The sequence below is a fragment of the Corythoichthys intestinalis genome, chromosome 11 (assembly GCF_030265065.1).
Source record: "Corythoichthys intestinalis isolate RoL2023-P3 chromosome 11, ASM3026506v1, whole genome shotgun sequence".
NCBI classification, from domain to species: domain Eukaryota; kingdom Metazoa; phylum Chordata; class Actinopteri; order Syngnathiformes; family Syngnathidae; genus Corythoichthys; species Corythoichthys intestinalis.
In genome coordinates, this window is record NC_080405.1 from 17,854,353 (window position 1) to 17,873,965 (window position 19,613).

At 36.7% G+C, this 19,613-nt stretch overlaps 1 protein-coding gene across 4 annotated transcripts in view; it reads right to left on the reverse strand.

Annotated features, from left to right (window-relative positions):
* Nucleotides 1-650: 650 nt before the first annotated feature.
* Nucleotides 651-19,613, reverse strand: part of LOC130924416 (solute carrier family 4 member 11-like) — a 47,095-nt gene continuing 28,132 nt past the window's right edge. For all 4 annotated transcript variants that reach the window (XM_057850969.1, XM_057850968.1, XM_057850971.1 and 1 more), the window contains exons 9-20: nt 16,008-16,092; nt 15,786-15,911; nt 15,301-15,414; nt 14,833-14,965; nt 14,419-14,492; nt 10,831-11,104; nt 9,262-9,368; nt 9,027-9,192; nt 6,035-6,208; nt 4,038-4,233; nt 3,529-3,698; nt 651-1,225 (exon numbers count right to left, since the gene is read on the reverse strand). In XM_057850969.1, the coding sequence (XP_057706952.1) occupies nt 1,159-1,225; nt 3,529-3,698; nt 4,038-4,233; nt 6,035-6,208; nt 9,027-9,192; nt 9,262-9,368; nt 10,831-11,104; nt 14,419-14,492; nt 14,833-14,965; nt 15,301-15,414; nt 15,786-15,911; nt 16,008-16,092 (1,686 nt within the window). In that variant the 3' untranslated portion in view covers nt 651-1,158. The remainder of the gene's footprint in view (nt 1,226-3,528; nt 3,699-4,037; nt 4,234-6,034; nt 6,209-9,026; nt 9,193-9,261; nt 9,369-10,830; nt 11,105-14,418; nt 14,493-14,832; nt 14,966-15,300; nt 15,415-15,785; nt 15,912-16,007; nt 16,093-19,613) is intronic.

Below are 19,613 nucleotides of genomic sequence, written 5' to 3' on the forward strand. Positions count from 1 at the left end.
AGCATCTGTCTAGCCATATAATCCATTTACATTGACAAACAATAAAAATGGAGGTCTTGTTTTTTTTCTGTCATCACCTCCCTCTTCAAGATCATGCTGGCACCATTTTGAGTTGGAATTAAAAAGACACACACACACACAGACACACACAAAAAAAAACCCACACAAATGCAAACACGTAATGGTATTTTCACTGACAACGATGATTCTTCTTCCCAAAACGCGATCAGACCGTATACCAGAATAGCTTATATATAATGTAACATTCAGGATGCACAGATCCACAGATTTTCATTTGCTATACACCAGGTCCAACAGTACAGGTGTAATAATTGGGGGTTAATGGCCTATTATTCCCCAAATTTGATGAGCGAGTTAACAAATTGTAACGCAGCATCTGCCAGTACTTAAATACATGGCTGCTTAGCCATCACTTATGTGGCAGTGGATGCAAAACTGCAGCCGTTTTTGGGGGTGCTTCTTGTCCTCTTATCTTCAACGTTCTGCTCGCATATAATTCAGCTGTTAGGCTTATACAGCCATCTACTGGAGGTCCTTGGCACGACACTACCGGAGAGTGTATTTGCGCAATCAAATTAATTCAAAAAAGACAATTAGATCCTTGGAAGGACTACATTTGTTGACAATTCTTCGGTTTAATGCGCACATTGCAAATGCACAGATATAATTGTCAATGTAATAACATCACATTCAGAAGCATTCTTAAATCGGAACATGAAATGACAAGACACTTTTGAGTGTCATTTAAATGATAAATGTATTTTATCATACCTAGACGTAGTAGGACATTTTCAATTGCACAATTGATGCTCTTTGAAAATGCAAAACATTGGAAAAAATAATGTTTGAATGCAGATGAATACAAAATACAAAAAACAACAGAAAACAAAACAAATGAATGAACGCAAGAAAACAAAACTCTTTGGGTTTGATTTTTTTCTTTTTTTTTTTGTGGTAATAATTGTATAGATATAATTTTTAATGCTGTTGCTAAATAATGGCTGATTGGTGGGGGGGATACTGTTTGTAAAGTAGTTAACAAGGATTATCATCATTACACCGATTGTTAAAAAGCACATTCGGGCTTAATTCAAAACTCTATACTTCATTTAATTTTGTTTGTGGTGCCCTCTTGTTCTACATGTACTGTGAGTCCATGATGTCCAGATACTTGGCGTCAATAATTCTTGGAAGAAAGCTGGTCCTAAGGCAAAACACATATAGAAAATTTTGTGAATATTGTCATTTTGAAATATCAGTCCAAAATCTAATTTTGCTCATTTTGTACATTTCCATAGACTCGTCTGTCCACTAACATTACCAGATAATGCAGATAACGTGAGTGTATTACACACACTTGATAATGTAAATATCCATCAGTGTATTTTTAGACACATATCATAAAAATAGCTTTTCATTCATAATTTAAATAGCAAATACAAACATGCCATATAGCTCCAGTACGTCTGTCCATTTATATACACAAAATCAAAACATGTATTTTTTACATACCCAGATACAAATGCAAATACCAATATGTCCAATTTAAAAATGAACATAATAGAAATGTCATCTTATTTATGTACTGTATACGTATAATGCAAACACACACACACAGTGAAGACATTCTTGCCATTACATACCGTACACGTAACACCAACATCAGTAATTCAATTTGCAAATGCAGATTTTTCAAATGTCACTTTCTCCATTCAAACCCAGAAAAACGTGTCTGTCTGTTAGTTTGTCAAATCAAAATTCAGTCATAATTCAAACTGCCAATTTATAAAAACATGTCAACAGGAAATACCAACATATACAGAATCTGTGCATTTACATTCATGCAAAATGCATGAAAATGGCTGTCACTTTATTTTATTCATCTACAATGAAAATGTGCTTCATCCAATTTATATCCACATATGAAAAAAAATAACAGTTTAAAAAAAAAAGACTAACATCAGTCTGACTTTCAGAAGCAAGATCTCAAAACCTCTTGCCGTCAAACGGACAGGAACTCTTAAACAGGTAGGGAGTGGGGAGCAAGACCACTGTCTATCAAAAAAAAAAAAAAAAAAGTGCTATTACCTTTGGTGAATCCAGACCACACAATGCATTTAAAGTAGGGCTGTCAAACGATTAAAAATTTTAATCGAGTTAATCACAGGTTAAAAATTAATTAATCGTAATTAATTCATTCCATCTCTAAAATACGCCATGTTTTTCTGTAAATTATTGTTGGAATGGAAAGATAAGATGGACATAAACATTCAACATACTGTACATAACTACTGTATTTGTTATTATAACAATAAATAACAATATATAACAATGCATGTAAAAATATTACAATAAATTCACAAAATGGCATTAACATTATTAACATTCTTTCTGTTAAGGGGTTCAACGGATAGAAAGACTTGGAGTTCTTAAAAGATAAATGTGAGTACGAGTTATAGTAACCCCTCTTAATGTTTTCGTTTTAATCCCTGTTTCCATTGTACTTCACAGTCATTTGAGTGTTGACTTCACAACGTATGAGACCTGTGATAGTTTGTATATTGAGACTAAATATTGCCATCTAGTGTATTTGTTGAGCTAAACAAAATGTTTGAATAGAGTTTGACCAAAGTCTGAGTAAGTTTTACATGTATTTTGCATAGCTATTTCGATTGGGAATGCCAGTTCTCTTTGCATTGAGCGCTTTTCTTTTTGTGAACATTATTTTTTTGAGAGATAGGAATATCTTTTTTGTTGTGCGTTCACTAAATGATACTCTAGCGACTTATCTGTTCCGCCCAAATGCATGATGGGAAGTTGGGCAACCATGACTGTCAGTGGTGGCTTCAAATGTTATACAGTATGTTCTTTGTTGTGTTCAATTAAGCGTGTTAAGAAAAAGATTGTCTCCTGTGAAAGATTGGAATATTATTTTTCTTGTGCTTTCACTAAATTATACTGTAGCGACATAACTGTACCACAGAAATGCATGATGAGAAGTTGGGCAACCATGACTGTCAGTGGTGTCTGCAAATGGTATACAGTATGTCCTGTGTTGTGTTCAAGTAAGCGTGTTAAGAAAAAGATCGTCTCCTGTAATTCTTCCCCTCGTCGTTCGCCACAATATTTATATTAGTTGTGAAAGAGTTGCCAAAGCTTAAGCCTATAAAAGGCCCGGTCCAATGAACGCCGGTGTCCACTCACATTTCTCTGCCTTTTCGCTCTCAATGTGCCAAAACGGCGTCATTGTAAACTGTTTGAGGCAACGTATGAACGGGTCATTCCGTGTATCCGTTAATTGCGTCAAATATTTTAATGTGATTAATTTAAAAAAAAATAATTACTGCCCGTTAACTCGATAAATTTGACTGCCCTAATTTAAAGTTGAACACTTTTTTTTTTTTTTTTTTTGACAGCGGCAGACCAGAATAGTACTGTGTTTTACTTGTGCTAGTTTTCCTCACATCAACGTATATGAGGAAGAAATAAATCTGTTTCTATCCTCACCTGACGGGGACAAGCAATATCATCAGTAGGGGGAAGACCATCTTCATGTAGGGCAGAGGATACATGCCAAAGGCACACAAGATGATGAGCTGGATCATCTGCAGACCCGTGAAGTAGTGCACTATCCTCTGGGGCACACGCCGGATGTAGTGGGTGGGTGGATAGGCCGTCTAAATCAACAAAAGTACAAAGGTGACAAGCAGCTTCTTGACTGGTTTATTTCAATTGAAAGTGCATTGGCTGAAAAATAAGTGAGGTGTCTGACAACAATTATTCCACACTGCACTAAGCATTTACATTTTCAAAAAGCAATGGTGGAGAACAAGGTCACATCTAATGACTTCTTGGCAAACTGATTCAAGAAGAGCAAAAGGACAAGTGAAGGGTCCACTTGCAAAGTTGCATTGAGGTCAAGTGAGGCCGCCAGATCCAGAACATCTACAATTATGTCTATCAATCTGAATGACAAATGACCAAAATTCTTTCCTATCAAACTGATTTCTGCACACCTGTTCCTTCAGCAACAGGGCCATGCGGTCCACCATCTGGTTCCCATCTAGTGACGTTGCGGCAATGTAGAGGAAGAGCCCGTAGAGGACAGGCTTGGGAATCCACTGGAGAGGAATGGGCAGCATGAAGGCAGATAGTCCGATCAGGATGTTGGCGACCAGTGAGGTCAGACGCGTCTCCTTAACGCTGACGATACTGTTAGAAATTTAGACAACAAACATGCATAAAGTCCTTGAGGTGATCATTATCAACAATCCATGACAATCAAGGTCATCACTACAGCGTGTTCCAAAAACATGGCAACTTTTACCTTGCTCAAGGTTTCATCTCTGTTACTTTTTAGTTCATTTGTTTGACATTCATTGGCATATTTTTACATACAATCCTTAGTATACAGTCTCATCCTGGATTTAAAAAAATAATAATAATATATGCATTATAATAAAAACAGCATGTTCTACTGTAAATTTAAGAACTATCCACAAAATGTTTGAAAAACTCTAGAATCCTTGCTTGCAAACAGCATGTCTGTGCATATATAAAATGTTATAAATATGTCTTTATTATATTGTCTGTAAAAACAGGGAGAATTTTTTTTTTTTTTTGAAAAAAGAAATAAAGAAATAATGATTAATACATTTTAAACATTCTGTTAACACTTTATTTGACAGTGGCGTCATAAGACTGTCATTAGACCATCATAATTGATAACTATAATTATCCTGCAAATTCTGTCACTAACTCCTGGGAGTTTGTCACATTCCTGGGAGTTTGTGACAAAATTTCCCAGACGACAACTAATGAAATCTGTCATAAGCATTCATTAATGCTCATGACAATGTCATGACATGTCATAATTATGACAGTCTTATGACACCGCTGTCAAACAAACCATTACTTTTAAACACAAGGGAGTAGAGTAGCAAAAAAATTACTCTAGTAAGTGTAGCACTACTTCAAAATAATATTACTCAAGTAAAAGTAGTCATCCAAAAAATGTACTCAAGTACAAAAAAAAAAGTATTTGGTGAAAAGAATACTCACAAAATGAGTAACTTTGTGAGTAACTGTTTACGATGTTTTCTTAATTTTTAAAAAGCGGTATTTTTTTTTTTCTCAGCACAAAGTTATCTATATGAATTGTTATTATTATACTATTATTATACTGCACAATAACCCATTACATAACCGCATTACGCGAAAGAAATTTAAAAAAAAAAAAAAAAAAAACATTGAATTCAGGCAATTAAAAAAAAAAAAAAAAAAGGAAATTAAGGATCATTTGTCCAAAGAGCATGAGTGCCCTCTAGTGGAGAAAATAGTTCCTAGTTTATGTAGAGAATAGTTCCTTCATAGTTCCTATTTTGAAATTAAAAGGATCATGTCTTTGGTCAGTTGGTGACGAATAAAAACTGGGAGAAAGGTTAAAAGCCGCACGTTTGAGTCATGTTGAGGGCAGTGCTTTATGTCAAATATAGTATATCATTTTTTACGGTGCTTTAAAGACACCACATGATTGGACAGGCCGGCGTGATCATAGAATGGCAAGCTTGAGTCTGAATGGTATAATGGAGTCATGTGATTATTGTTGCAATGTCTCATTGGTGAAACTGGGAGAGCTACTGTTAGCATTGTTGGCAAAAAAAAAAAAAAAGTTAAAATATGGAAAATAAAGATGAATAATGTAATGACTAGTGTAGCCCAAAATAGCGGAGTAAGAGTAGCGTTTGTTCTTAACAAATCTACTCAGGTAAAAAGTATGGCTTAGTAAAACTACTCCTAGAAGTACAATTATAAAAAAGTTACTCAAGTAAATGTAATGGAGTAAATGTAACGCTTTACTACCGACCTACCCCTTTAAATAGTGGCTAGAGGAAAGTGGTTATTTACCCCAGATACAGTCTAACTGGTCTTATCCAAGCATGATTTTTTTAAAGAACTTGACAATATTAGTGTTTCTTTCGTGCTGTGTCTTTGGTCTCAGAGCTGGACGCACGTGGTGTAGACGTGGCCATTCTCCACGTGCTGTTCCATTTTGGCCAACTGACGGGCATGCAAGGAGGAATGCGGGAAGGCTGCGTGCATCCATGGCAACCCAAGGCAGGACATGAGGATGTTAATGAGTCCCGTCAGCACTAAGTCCCAGTGGAATGCTGTGCCTTTGAGCAGCCTGTGAACAACAAATTTATACATTTTACTGTTGGTTTTTTTTTGTTTTTTTTTTTTAAATCATTTCAATTCTTCGACAAATATTTTAAGACCTATAAAGTGAATTCAGAAATTTGTTTTTGAATATGTTGTAAAAGTTTAAGCTAATAGCTAATATACTTTCTTTTTATTAACCCTTTGAGGCATAGTGGTCACTACAAGGGACAGCTTGGCTATTATTTCTGATCAAGTCTTGAGAGTTACAGTAAAGCAACACTTGAGGAAACAACAATTTGCTTTGAAAGTGCAAATGTAATTTTTCAACCGACATTTTGCTGGTCCCCTCGGGACTCTTCTGTAGACGTGCGGTTTCTCATTAATATGCAGCTGACTGGATCTAATTTGAATACTCTTTACTCTGATTGGCCGGAGTGGGTGTATAGATGGTAATCTCGTGGGCGTTGGTAGTGCATGGTTCCTTTGACACATTCTGGAGACTAAGGCTAGGTTCATACCGCAGGTCGTAATGCACAATTTAGATTTTTTTGTCGTATCTGGGTTTTTTTTTTTAGTTTTTTTTTTTTTTGGGCGTGCCCGTTCAGACTTCCTTTGTCCATTGAGCCCGTTCAAGTATTAGGCATGTACACTAACTCGCATCCAATACGTGCAAACTGACCCAAATGTAAAGAAGCATCAAAACAAATGACGACACATGCTGGCTTTACGTCATTCTAGGGCTCTCTGTGTCTTGCGCACAGAGAGCTATATTTCAGTCAGGTTTAGCTAGGATTTCCTGGTTCCAAAATGCTTGAATAAAACTTACTTAAAACTTACTTTTCTATTTAAAGAAAACATTCACTCACTTGATGGCAACAGACTCACATTGTGTTTCAAGGCTGGAGGATATTGCTATCTTGTAAATGTCCGAGGGTGACACACAAGAGAAAAAAAAAAATAATAATTTGATTGAAGACCATACAAGGAGGCCGACTTTTGCCAGAACGCTCGCTGAGAAGAGTGACTAAAGTAGCCGGCTAGACGACTAACAGCGGCGCAAGGGTGGAGGTTGCGGGAGAAAAGTCACAAAGACAGGAACTGGTCGTGTGACAAGAATTGCACAGGATATCAGCAAATGTACATGTATTGATTTACATGGTGCATCATTACAAGGGCGTAGGTTTGCATAGGGATGGTAGGGACATAACACTACCAACTTTTCAGGATTCTCAAATTGACCCCACCAATTTTTATGCAGCTTTATATACGTTATACAATGAGTTCAGTAATATGGGTAATTTTGATCGTCTTCCCATACGTTGTAAGGATAGAATAGACCCTACCATTATTAAGTGAATTATTTTCATTATGTTCTTACATTTATCCCTTTTCACTTGCTGAATGTGCCGGCCCATTTTTTCCCCTCAAATGGCTGATGACTTGACCCCCCCCCCCCTCCCGCCACATAGACAACGCACACTCACACGCCCTCGCCGACAGAAATACAACGTGTCGCCTCCTCCACCCCCTTCAAAGAGGAGGGATATTTGACTTTTTTTTTATTTAATGGCCTGCACAAGCCACTGTAAATAATGTAAAAAGATGTCAATGTAGTGGAGGTGTGGGAAACACCACTAATTTTGCTACTAAAAGTATGACCTGCATCACAGTTAGCATAGCATTAATCTGTGTGAACTTGATAACCTGCAAAACTACTGCGGTCAGGACAGCCTCCACAAGGAACAACGAAGGCAAGCTAGCTGACCCTCATTTGTTTGTATTATGTGCATTCCAATAATGCAACGCGGTGGATTCAGAGGGCAAGTCCCAAGAATGGGTCCACTTCAGAGGGACACTGACATGAACATTAACTGACATGAAAAAAAAGTGAAATCAAATCACACATTAGAATTTCATGAGAGTACTTTGGATGCCTCAGATGTAGATCAGTCCTTGTGAATCTCAGATTTTTATGAAAAAAAAGTGAAATCAAATCACACATTAGAATTTCATGAGAGTACTTAGGATGCCTCAGATGTAGATCAGTCCTTGTGAATCTCAGATTTTTTTTAATGATTTTTTTTCTAAAATCACTTTTATATTCCAATACTTTAGTTTGAGTCTAGGTCCCCCAGAATTGGACTCATTCTTAGATAGCTGTCCTTTTTTTTTTTTTAAATAAAGGGACTTTACTTTAAAATATTTCCTTAGTAGTTTTTGAAAACAAAGGTTTGAATTGAACGTTGTGTCACGTGAACCAAATTTACATAAAAGTTAGTATAAATCAATCCAGATTAATTTTGCTTTGATCATTTTGCCTATCAATTAATTAGTTCATATTCGTGAGAAATGTGGCTTTGACCCCCGTTCAATAATCTGTTTGGTCTTATTAATGTCCCGTCCCCAGCAAAAAGTGTACATGTAGGTTATGCTGTTATATCGTCCCTACCAATGTTGAGACCAACCTACGCCCTTGCATCATTAATATACTGTATCCTTCATGCAGTACATTTTAAAGCCAAAAAGTGTCAACTTCCAGCAGGCCTTCCTTTTGCTCAGTGCTTCCAATATTGAATTTGGAGGAAGAACGAAAAAGGAAGGTACTTGCATAATAAGGCAAGGTGTGACCTCAAACAATGCTCAATTTCAAAACTTATCGTTTTCAGAACATTTTAACTTGCAAACTTGATTGCAATCAAATCAAAAACTATACAGATAACACATTTCAACTAGGGCACATTCCTATTTTACATTATGGATGAAAAGGTTTCAAATGACTTTAGTGCATCTTAAGTGAAATATGATTATGGCATAAAAGGACACATAATGAAGACATCTCTCACTTATGTTCCGGCACATGTGTGAGCGAAATGACGATGTTCTGGTCAATGAAGATGAGCAGGGCGAGGAGGAAGCCGAGGCCAACGGCACTCAGGGCATTCAGGCCTGATAGCTTGTGGAAGGGAGGATAGTTGAAGACGGGCCCATTGTGGACGCTGAACACAGGGACTGTCAAGAGTGTGGAACCCGTTACATGCATGCTACGTGGTGAAAGAGGACATCGAAACGAGCACTCACGTTGTATGTTGACGAAAAGGTAGGAACCGATGAAAGAGAATACCAGAACAGAGATGGGCAGGGCACAGTCAGACACCACTTCTCGGATTTTGCTGTTCATATATGGGCTGAAAAGAAGGAAGAAAAAAAGTCAGGCATAATGCAAACACATGATCATTCATCTTCTGAACCGCTTATCCTTACGAAAGATGTCCTGAAATTTCAGTTCAATTGCAATCACAATTTTAACAATCCTCCTAACACAATCATGGGGAGAACTTGCCAACTCCCAACAGTAAAGCTGATATTCAAACACTGGTCCTCTGAAGTGTGATACACCACTACGTGAGGCCATATTAATGACAGCAATTTAGAAACTACTTTCCTACAATAAACCAGGAGAAAAAAATGATTCTTTTACATTTCACAGTGCCATGTCAAGTGGCCGAAACAAATGGGTCACAGTGGTTGCCAAACAAATAGAGTGCAACGGCAAGTGAAATATTCCCTAACATACTGACAGATGGAATATATAAAATGCTATGGAACCTACTTGTGCTATTCATTCGCTCCACTTGATTTCATCTGCAAAAAATAATCCACTTCATATCTATATTCATCCAGGTTTATTCAATCGGGTCATACTCCTCAACCGCCGATGCAAAGAATTATTCTCTTAGTCTTGTGAAAGACCAATTTATTTTTTACAGTGGTGGACTATCTGTCAGAAAGTCCCTCTATGTTGGGCAGCCGTGTCGCAGTTGGTAGCTCGAGTTGTCCTTGGACGAAGGGTCAGTGGTTCAATTCCCGGCTACGACTGCCCACTGTCGAAGTGCCCTTGGGCATGGCACTGGACCCTAGTTTGCCCCTAATGGGTTGGTAGCGCCTTGCATAGCAGTAGCACCATTGGTGTGTGAATGTGTGTATGAAAGGGTAAATGTGTGCTGATGTAAAGCGATTTGGGCATTGTAACAATGTAGATAAATGCGCTATGTATTCCATTTGGAATAACCACGCTCAGAATTACTGACCTCCATTTATGATATTTGATAATGTTTGTGATGTTTGCATTTTACTGTACAGTCATGGATAGGGTCGATCCTCAGATGTTGGGTCAACAGCAAGGTTTCTTGACAATTGTTCTTCTATTCTTTCTATTACTACTACTACTTCTACTACTAGACCTTATGTATGTATAATCCTTAGCTCGAAGTGATCCAAGTCAGATCTTTTTGCCTATGACTGACGTGAAGGAGATTCTTTCATTACCAGGACATGTCACATTGGGTCCAATATTTTCAAATCCGATCCAGGCCACTTTAATATGTGGTTGTAAATCTTATGTGGTTAGATTTTTTTTTAATGAGACTGTGGTCTGAACAGTCCAGTAAACTGAAATCAGAATTCATGTCACATTGGTGAAAGGATGTCTTAATCTATTTAGTTTAAGTTATTTAGTTTAGTGTTGAAAAATGGATCGATGGATACGTAAATTTATCATCATAATAAGGTGCGGCTCTTATGTTGACAACTACGTACAGTGCATTTGACAGGTAAAGCCTGTTTTCTTTCCATTTTTGAATGGTTTACCTTCTTTTGACTAGGTAGAGTGCGTAACCAAGCCACAAGGTGCCCAGCATAAGCAGCAGGCACAGGATGGGGATCTCTCTAGAGCAAATCACCAGAGTCTTGGGAAGGAAGACGAAGGCATGTTCCTCGGCGTGATCCATTATCGGTGGACCACTGTCATTGTGATGGCCTGATGTCTGATTCTTCATCTTCTCCAGAACCTCGGTGATTTCGTGAAGCACAAGTGAACTGTTTGAGGTCGCCAATGTGGGATCATGAAAGAAGTGCTGGAAAACTATCACATATGTAAAAATGTTTAATTGATCTTCATTCAAAACATTGTAAATCATATGTACCGCTAAACATTTTTTCATTTTAACTACATCCATTTCTTTATAGAAGGCAATGTATTAGTTTGACTGTGTTTCTTGCATTCGTCTTTAATAAAAACTTTTTTTAAATTCTTTTCTTTCTTTCTTTTCTTTCTTCTTTTTTTTGGGGGGTGGGGGGGGGCTGGTAGAATATAGGTGAAATAAGTATATCTTATAATGTATCATTATTTAGAACTTGCTGTATACAGCATCAAAAGTGTCAAATAAAACAAATGTTTGCCTGCTTGCTTGCTTGCAAAACATTTGCTGGATTTTATATACATATATATATATATATATATATATATATATATATATATATATATATATATACATCATATACTGTATATATATACTGTATACATATATATATATATATATATACTGTATACATATATATATACACATCATATACTGTGTATATATATACTGTATACATATATATATACACACACATATATACACATATATACATATATACATACATACATACATACATATATGGCGGAAAACACTCAGGTGACTTGAAGTTCCGATATGCATGTGTAATACATCATTGGAAAGCTTAAAATCTCAATTTTCTGGGGGAACAAAATATTTGAGCAGGAAGCATTAAAAAAAAAAAAAAAAATTAAACAGCAAAACCCTAATTGGAGGCGAGAGCACGCGAGAGCAGAATTAAAGACGCCACGGTTTTAACGATATATTATCGTGTACTTACCTTGTTTCGATCCAAAAACTCCATGTAGCGTGTATCACCGAGTGTCAAGACATAGCTGTGAATGGCCACAGTCAGATTTTTTTTTTTTTAATTTTATGAGTAAAACATGGTGATATAACAAGGGTCGCGATGCAGAAATCGAAGACAACAAGGAGTGGCTGAGATTTTCTTTTTCATATAGTTACCCTTTTAAACACTATTTTTAATTTTTTTTTGTTTGGATCGATTATTTATCATCTAACATATAGGGGAAAAGGCAACAGAAACAAAAAAAAATACAATTAAGCGATAGTTATGAGGTAGATATCCGTGACTTTTTTACAGACGCCAAATTTTTCATTGTGACGTAATTCGTTTAAAAGTTAAAAATATGCGAGTGAATAATTTTTTAAAGTCATTTTGTATTTTTAAACTAAAATTTAGACATCAATTAATGATTCTAAGCTAAAAATGACAGACATTTTGAATAATAAATATAATTACTTACCTTCTTTTTATGGCTAGGTTGAAACAAAAGCGGTTGCGCGACATCTGTAAACGAGGGTTTTCAGGGTAAAACGGACAAATCAAAAATAGTTCGGAGGCTTAGTGCGTCATGAATCTGCTATGGCAGCATAAATACAGCTTAAAATACAGCAGTTTATTTTATAGAGGGTTGCAAGAGCAGAAACTGCTTTTTCAGCCTTGTCTGTGTTTTCCGCTATATATATATATATATATATATATATATATATATATATATATATATATATATATATATATATATATATATATATATATATATATATATATATACACAGTGCCTTGCAAAAGTATTCGGCCCCCTTGAATCTTGCAACCTTTCGCCACATTTCAGGCTTCAAACATAAAGATATGAAATTTAATTTTTTTGTCAAGAATCAACAACAAGTGGGACACAATCGTGAAGTGGAACAACATTTATTGGATAATTTAAACTTTTTTAACAAATAAAAAACTGAAAAGTGGGGCGTGCAATATTATTCGGCCCCTTTACTTTCAGTGCAGCAAACTCACTCCAGAAGTTCAGTGAGGATCTCTGAATGATCCAATGTTGTCCTAAATGACAGATGATGATAAATAGAATCCACGTGTGTGTAATCAAGTCTCCGTATAAATGCACCTGCTCTGTGATAGTCTCAGGGTTCTGTTTAAAGTGCAGAGAGCATTATGAAAACCAAGGAACACACCAGAACAGCCGGATTTGGATACAAAAAGATTTCCCAAGCTTTAAACATCTCAAGGAGCACTGTGCAAGCCATCATATTGAAATGGAAGGAGCATCAGACCACTGCAAATCTACCAAGACCTGTCCGTCCTTCCAAACTTTCTTCTCAAACAAGGAGAAAACTGATCAGAGATGCAGCCAAGAGGCCCATGATCACTCTGGATGAACTGCAGAGATCTACAGCTGAGGTGGGAGAGTCTGTCCATAGGACAACAATCAGTCGTACACTGCACAAATCTGGCCTTTATGGAAGAGTGGCAAGAAGAAAGCCATTTCTCAAAGATATCCATAAAAAGTCTCGTTTAAAGTTTGCCACAAGCCACCTGGGAGACACACCAAACATGTGGAAGAAGGTGCTCTGGTCAGATGAAACCAAAATTGAACTTTTTGGCCACAATGCAAAACGAGTCTCTCGATGTGCAAAACTGATAGAAACATACCCAAGCGACTTGCAGCTCTAATTGGAGCAAAAGGTGGCGCTACAAAGTATTAACGCAAGGGGGCTGAATAATATTGCACGTCCCACTTTTCAGTTTTTTATTTGTCAAAAAAGTTTAAATTATCCAATACATTTTGTTCCACTTCATGATTGTGTCCCACTTGTTGTTGATTCTTGACAAAAATTAAAATTTTATATCTTTATGTTTGAAGCCTGAAATGTGGCGAAAGGTTGCAAGGTTCAAGGGGGCCGAATACTTTTGCAAGGCACTGTATATATATATATATATATATATATATATATATATATTTTATGATTAAATTTATTAGGATCATGGAAGCTTCCACTTGGGGAAAATATATACACACAGTATATCCTGTATATACACAATATAATAAAAATATTCTTTTTTAACGAATAAAACCATTGCTTTGGATTTCAACGGATTTAGCATTTTAACTCCGACATACTAAAACAAGGTTGTTTCCATATTTTAATGAATCTTCTGTGTGATTAGAATGTTCAAAATTTAAAATAAGTTAAAATTAGTAGTACTATTAATGGGAGGAAAATGTTGTTATGGTGATACATAACAATTGTAATGCAGTTTAATTTAAATTTATTTAACCGATCATTTTAAAGCGAGATAAAAGTTTTAAAAAAATATCTGCTCATCTTAGAAAGTGATCTAGAAAAAATGCTTTTAATGTTAAAATGCTCATAATATTGAACTCTGTATAATGTATTTTTCATACATTTACTTTGTACTCTAAAGTTCCACATCCCTGCTATGCCAAATCTATCTCCATAGGTAAACATTTCATGGACTCACTTTTAACTGTGCCTTTCACTGCATCGCCAACAAATGCAATAGAGATGAACAATGCAATGACTTCCTCTGTGGACCTAGAAGAAGAAGAGTCATAGCAGGGTGATATCGAGGTGTGCAGACATAACAATACAATCTAGTGTAATGAAACATTACAGCATGAAAATGGAAGTCATAACATTTGCTTTTTTGTTTTTTCTTTTTCAAAATCTAAGTTCTTGCCAGAGGTCACAAAGTGGTTTACTGAGCTTTATCACACATTTTAAAGAGGAGTTTTAATATCTGAACTGTATAACCATGACCCTCGTCGGTACAGAAGACGCACAGTGAATAATAACAGTGCATCAGTTTTATCAAAAATCTGTTGGGAAGAGGCATCCACAGAGTTGTGAGAAAAGAATGGTGTTGAAAATTCACCTTTTGAAGAGCTTCATCAGCAGACTGACATTGAATAAACCTCCGAGGATGAGGAACAAACTGTTCCACAGGCCGATGCAGGCGTAGAAACTGTCGAAGTCCAAGTCGTAGTCATCGCAGATGCCCCGGATCACTACAATTAAACCAGGCTGCGTTAAGGAAAAAAGAAAAAAAGAAAAGAAAAAAAAGAATCTCTCTGTTGGTTCAATATCCAGAGGTCGGAAGGCTTGACTGTAGTCAAAGTTACAGTTAGACTTCAGTTTTAGACTCAGACTAAAACCTAAAAACAACTCAACTTGGGTTGGTATGTACAAATGAGGTGCTACGTAAACTTTAGCTACATACCGGTTGCTTAATATTCCTAACCTGTTTACATTTGACTTAGTTTTCAAGACAGGGTTTGTTTTTAACATATTTCCACCTCAGTCGATATTTCAGCTATTGGAGAATATTTGTATGAGTACGCACCACTTATGAAGATTGCCAGTGGTGCAGTGGTCAGTGGAATGACGAGTGGAGAACCGGCAAATAAGGAGTAGATCACACCTCCAATGCTCTGGCCAACTATGGTCTTCTGGACATCTGTGAAAGTTCTTAAACTTAGTGGCCAACTTCTGCTATAAAATGGTCGTGGTCTTGTTCATATTTTATCAATGTATTGATTAAATCAAAGCAAAGTGTTTGATGAGAAGTAGCATTGTCAAATATTTGAAGAACTGAAATTACACTTAATTTCATAGTAAGAAAGGATTTGGTGGGGGGGATGCTTAAAACATCAGTTAAAAGACAATTTTCAATTTCAGTATATAGACATTCTGCAAAAAGAAAAAAAACATTTCATGAGAAACATGAAGCAGGTTTACTGTATTGATTGCCTGGCCTTCATTTTTAACACATGCGCTGTATACCATTATTTGATGTTTGCAACTATGAAGCTTTTAAGAAGTCATTACCAATCTCTCCTCTTGTGCTTTCATCGTTGAGAGACCCGAAGGCTATGGCCGGCAGCAGAATTGCGATGTAGAGGAAAATAGCTGTGGTGGTGTACTTCAGCAGAGAGCGGTCCTTCCCTATTATACCTTCATGCAGAGCAGTACAAACATTAAAGTGAAATCACCTTTACAGGAGAGTCTTTGAAGCACAAAACTTAAAAGACCCCATAGAAGGTTAGTTACCGTCTGTGAAGTCAGAAGGGTAAAGTGGCAGGCGACGCCGTAAGTCGTCGTAAACACCTTTACCAGGTTTGAAGAAATCTTTACACTTGGATGAAAAAATTGTGTCAAGTCACTCGAAATAATGTTTGCATATTGTCCATGCAAAAGTTGAAGCGCTATAGAAATAAGTGATAGAAACAGATCTTTATGTTGTTTTTGTGCTCAACCATCACTTTTTTAATGATCATATTCAAACTTGCATTTATTTCTTGATGTACAATTGGTCATGGGTTATTTGACTTAAGTTGTTAATTTTAGCAATTGGGTCATCTTTGGCTAAACCAGTACTTCTCACATAGTGGGGCACCGGGAGGCGCTGGGGGTGGGGGGCAAAGGTGACCTCGCGGAACATACTTTTTTGCCGTACTAGAATAACATGTAATTGCACATCCACTCAGTGGGTGGCAGTGGCGCTCGCATTTCAGAGTGTGCGCAATGTTTTTGCATTAAACAAGAGCACACTGCAAAGAGCAGGATATATGAAGTGTCCTCAAAGCTAAGACGAGGAAATATGACATAGCGTATATAATATTTGGCTTAACTTTGAATATAGTGTGGGAGACGAGGAAGGACCGGTATGCATACTGTGTCTAAAAATGTTGGCAGCAGACAGTGTGAAGCAAAATAAATGAAGAGCTCACTTAAAGACATTAGACCCCAATTACATTGATAAGCCGCTTGAATTTTTTTCAGCGAAAACATGCCGAACATTGCCAACTCGCTTTGTGAGTGCTACATCAGTAAACTAGCGGGTGCTTTTAGCATCATTCAAGATGGGATACCAATTTGCTCAGTGCAAAAAAAAAAAAAAAAAAAAAAACGTACCATAGCAGAAGAGCTGATACTACCTGCAGCATTACACATGGTCTCAATCATGCTGCAAAAATAAAAACTGTCCCTCTGTCCAATGACACACATTTTTGTTTTATTAATTTTTGTTTGGCATATTCTGCACTGAGTTAATGTTGCTAATCAATTTGAATTTATGATCATTTATTGCTTTCATTGAATTTTATTTTTCAGTATTAAGTAGTCACAAAAATGTGCCTTGAGTGTATTTTTCTTATTCAGGCAAATTGATGCGTCTTTTCTGTTACGAACAAAAACAATGTTAATAAAGTTATACTATGATAAGTCTATCTACACTGGTATGAAAAAGTATCTGAAATTTGGAATTTCTCACATTTCTGCATAAAATCACCATCAAATTTGATCTGATCTTTGTCAAAATCACACAGATGTAAAAACAGTGTCTGCTTTGACTAAAACCCTCCAAACATTTATAAGTTTTCATATTTTAATGAGGATAGCATGATTTTAATGAGGATAGCATGTAAACAATGACAGAAGGGGGAAAATTAGTAAGTGAACCCTCTGCCTAAGGAGACTTATAGACCAAATTAAAACCAATTTTTACCAAAAAACGTAAGTCAGGTGTGTGTCCAATCGCTGATGAGTGGTTTAAAGCTGCCCTGCCCACTACAAAACACACACCTGGTAAGAATTTTGAATGAGAAGCATTGTCTAATATGCATCATGGCTCAGACAAAAGAGCTGTCTGAAGACCTGCGATCAAGGATTGTTGATTTGCATAAAGCTGGGAAAGGATACAAAACCATCTCTAAAAGTCTGGATGTTCATCAATCGACAGCCAGAGAAGTTGCCTAAGAATGGAGAGAGTTTGCTTCTCTCCCAAGGAGTGGCCATTCACCAAAGATGACGCCAAGAGTTTAGCACAGAATACTCAGAGAGGTTAAAAAAAAAGAGCCCTAGAGTGTCTGCTAAAGACTTACAGAAATCACTGGGACAGTCCAATATCTCTGTGCACACATTAACTACTTGTAAAACCATGGCGAAGAATGGTGTTCGTGGGAGGACTCCACGAAGGAAGCCATTGCTGTCTAAAAAAAAAAATCATTGTTGCTCGTTTAATGTTCGCAAAAAGGTACTTGGACACTCCACAGTTGTTTTGGCAAAATATTTTGTGGACTGATGAAACCAAAGTTGAATTGTTTGGGTGTAACACACAACGTAATGTGTGGAGGAAAAATGGAACAGCTCACCAACATCAACATCTCATCCCCACCATGAAGCATGGTGGACGGAGCATGTTGACTTAGGGCTGGTTTTGCTGCCTCGGGGCCTGAACAACTTGAGATCATTGATGGAAGAATGAATTCAAAAGTTTATCAGAATGTTTTGCAGGAAAACCTGAGGCCGTCTGTCAGACAGTTGAAGCTAAAAAGAGGATGGATGCTGCAACAAGACAAGGATCCAAAACACAGAAGCAAATCAACTTGAGAATTGTTTCAGAAGAACAAAATACACATTCTGGTGTGGTCAAGTCAAAGTCCAGACTTGAACTCCATTGAGATGCTGTGGCTTGACCTAAAGACAGCGATTCATGCCAGACATCCCATGAATCTGACTGAACTACAACAGTTTTGTAGAGAAGAATGGGCCAAGATTAGTCCTGATCGATGTGCCAGAATGATCTGCAGCCACAGGAAGCGTCTGTTTGAAGTTGTTGCTGCCGGGGGGGCGCACAAGATTTTAAATGTGATGGTTCACTTCCTTATTTTTCCCCCCTTCTGTCATTGTTTGCACACTGTCCTCATTAAAATATGAAAACCTGTAAATGTTTGGGTGGTTTTAGTTAAAGCAGACACTGTTTTTTATTCTGTGATTTTGACAAAGATCAGATTCGATGTTGATTTTATGCATAAATGTGAGAAATTTCAAAAGGTTCAGATACTTTTTCTTACCAATGTATATTTTTTTTTCTTTAATGTTAACAAGGACACAATGTTATGCAGATGTGTGTTTATAATAATTTTATAGACAAATTACCGGTATGCTATTTACTGCCGCGGCAGAAAGTTGGGGGGGGGGCGAAACATTTACTCCTTTTGGGGGGCAGAAAATGATTGAGAAGCACTTCACCTTCAACCTATCTTCAAACCTTCAAACTATACTTTGACATCGGATTGATTAAACTCAATTGGACTTGGGCTTGAACCACATGACAACCAGTATGCTAATAATGCTGAGTACAGAGGCTAGCTCGGAGCAATGATCATGGATGGAGCTCTGAAGAATCAAGTTTTAATAAAAAGGGGTAAAACAAAATGCCAAAGTGCAACTTAAATATAACACAACTATGACATATCTAACGTCATCAATCACTATGAAACCCACAGAGACCAAATAAAAGATGAATCAAGTCTGTTATAATTCTTAGTAAAAATACTTAGCAGACAATAAAAAGACTAGTTTTAAAACGTTAAAATAAAATAAAATTTAAATAAAAAAGATTGAGGTTGTGAATGTGTCAGTATAGGTAAATGAAGCAAGACTGAATGTGCAGTGGCTAAATTGTGAATATATGTTGTGACTAAGCAAGCATGTCAAGTTCATGACTTGGATGACAGCATAGAAGTGCAGTGTGTTAATGTTACTGAATACAAGCTTTCTCCATGGAGAGCTGTTATGGTGTTAGGTACAAATTATACACTCTTATAACGAAGCACTTTGTCATTACACGGCTCTGCACTCATTCTGCTGCCT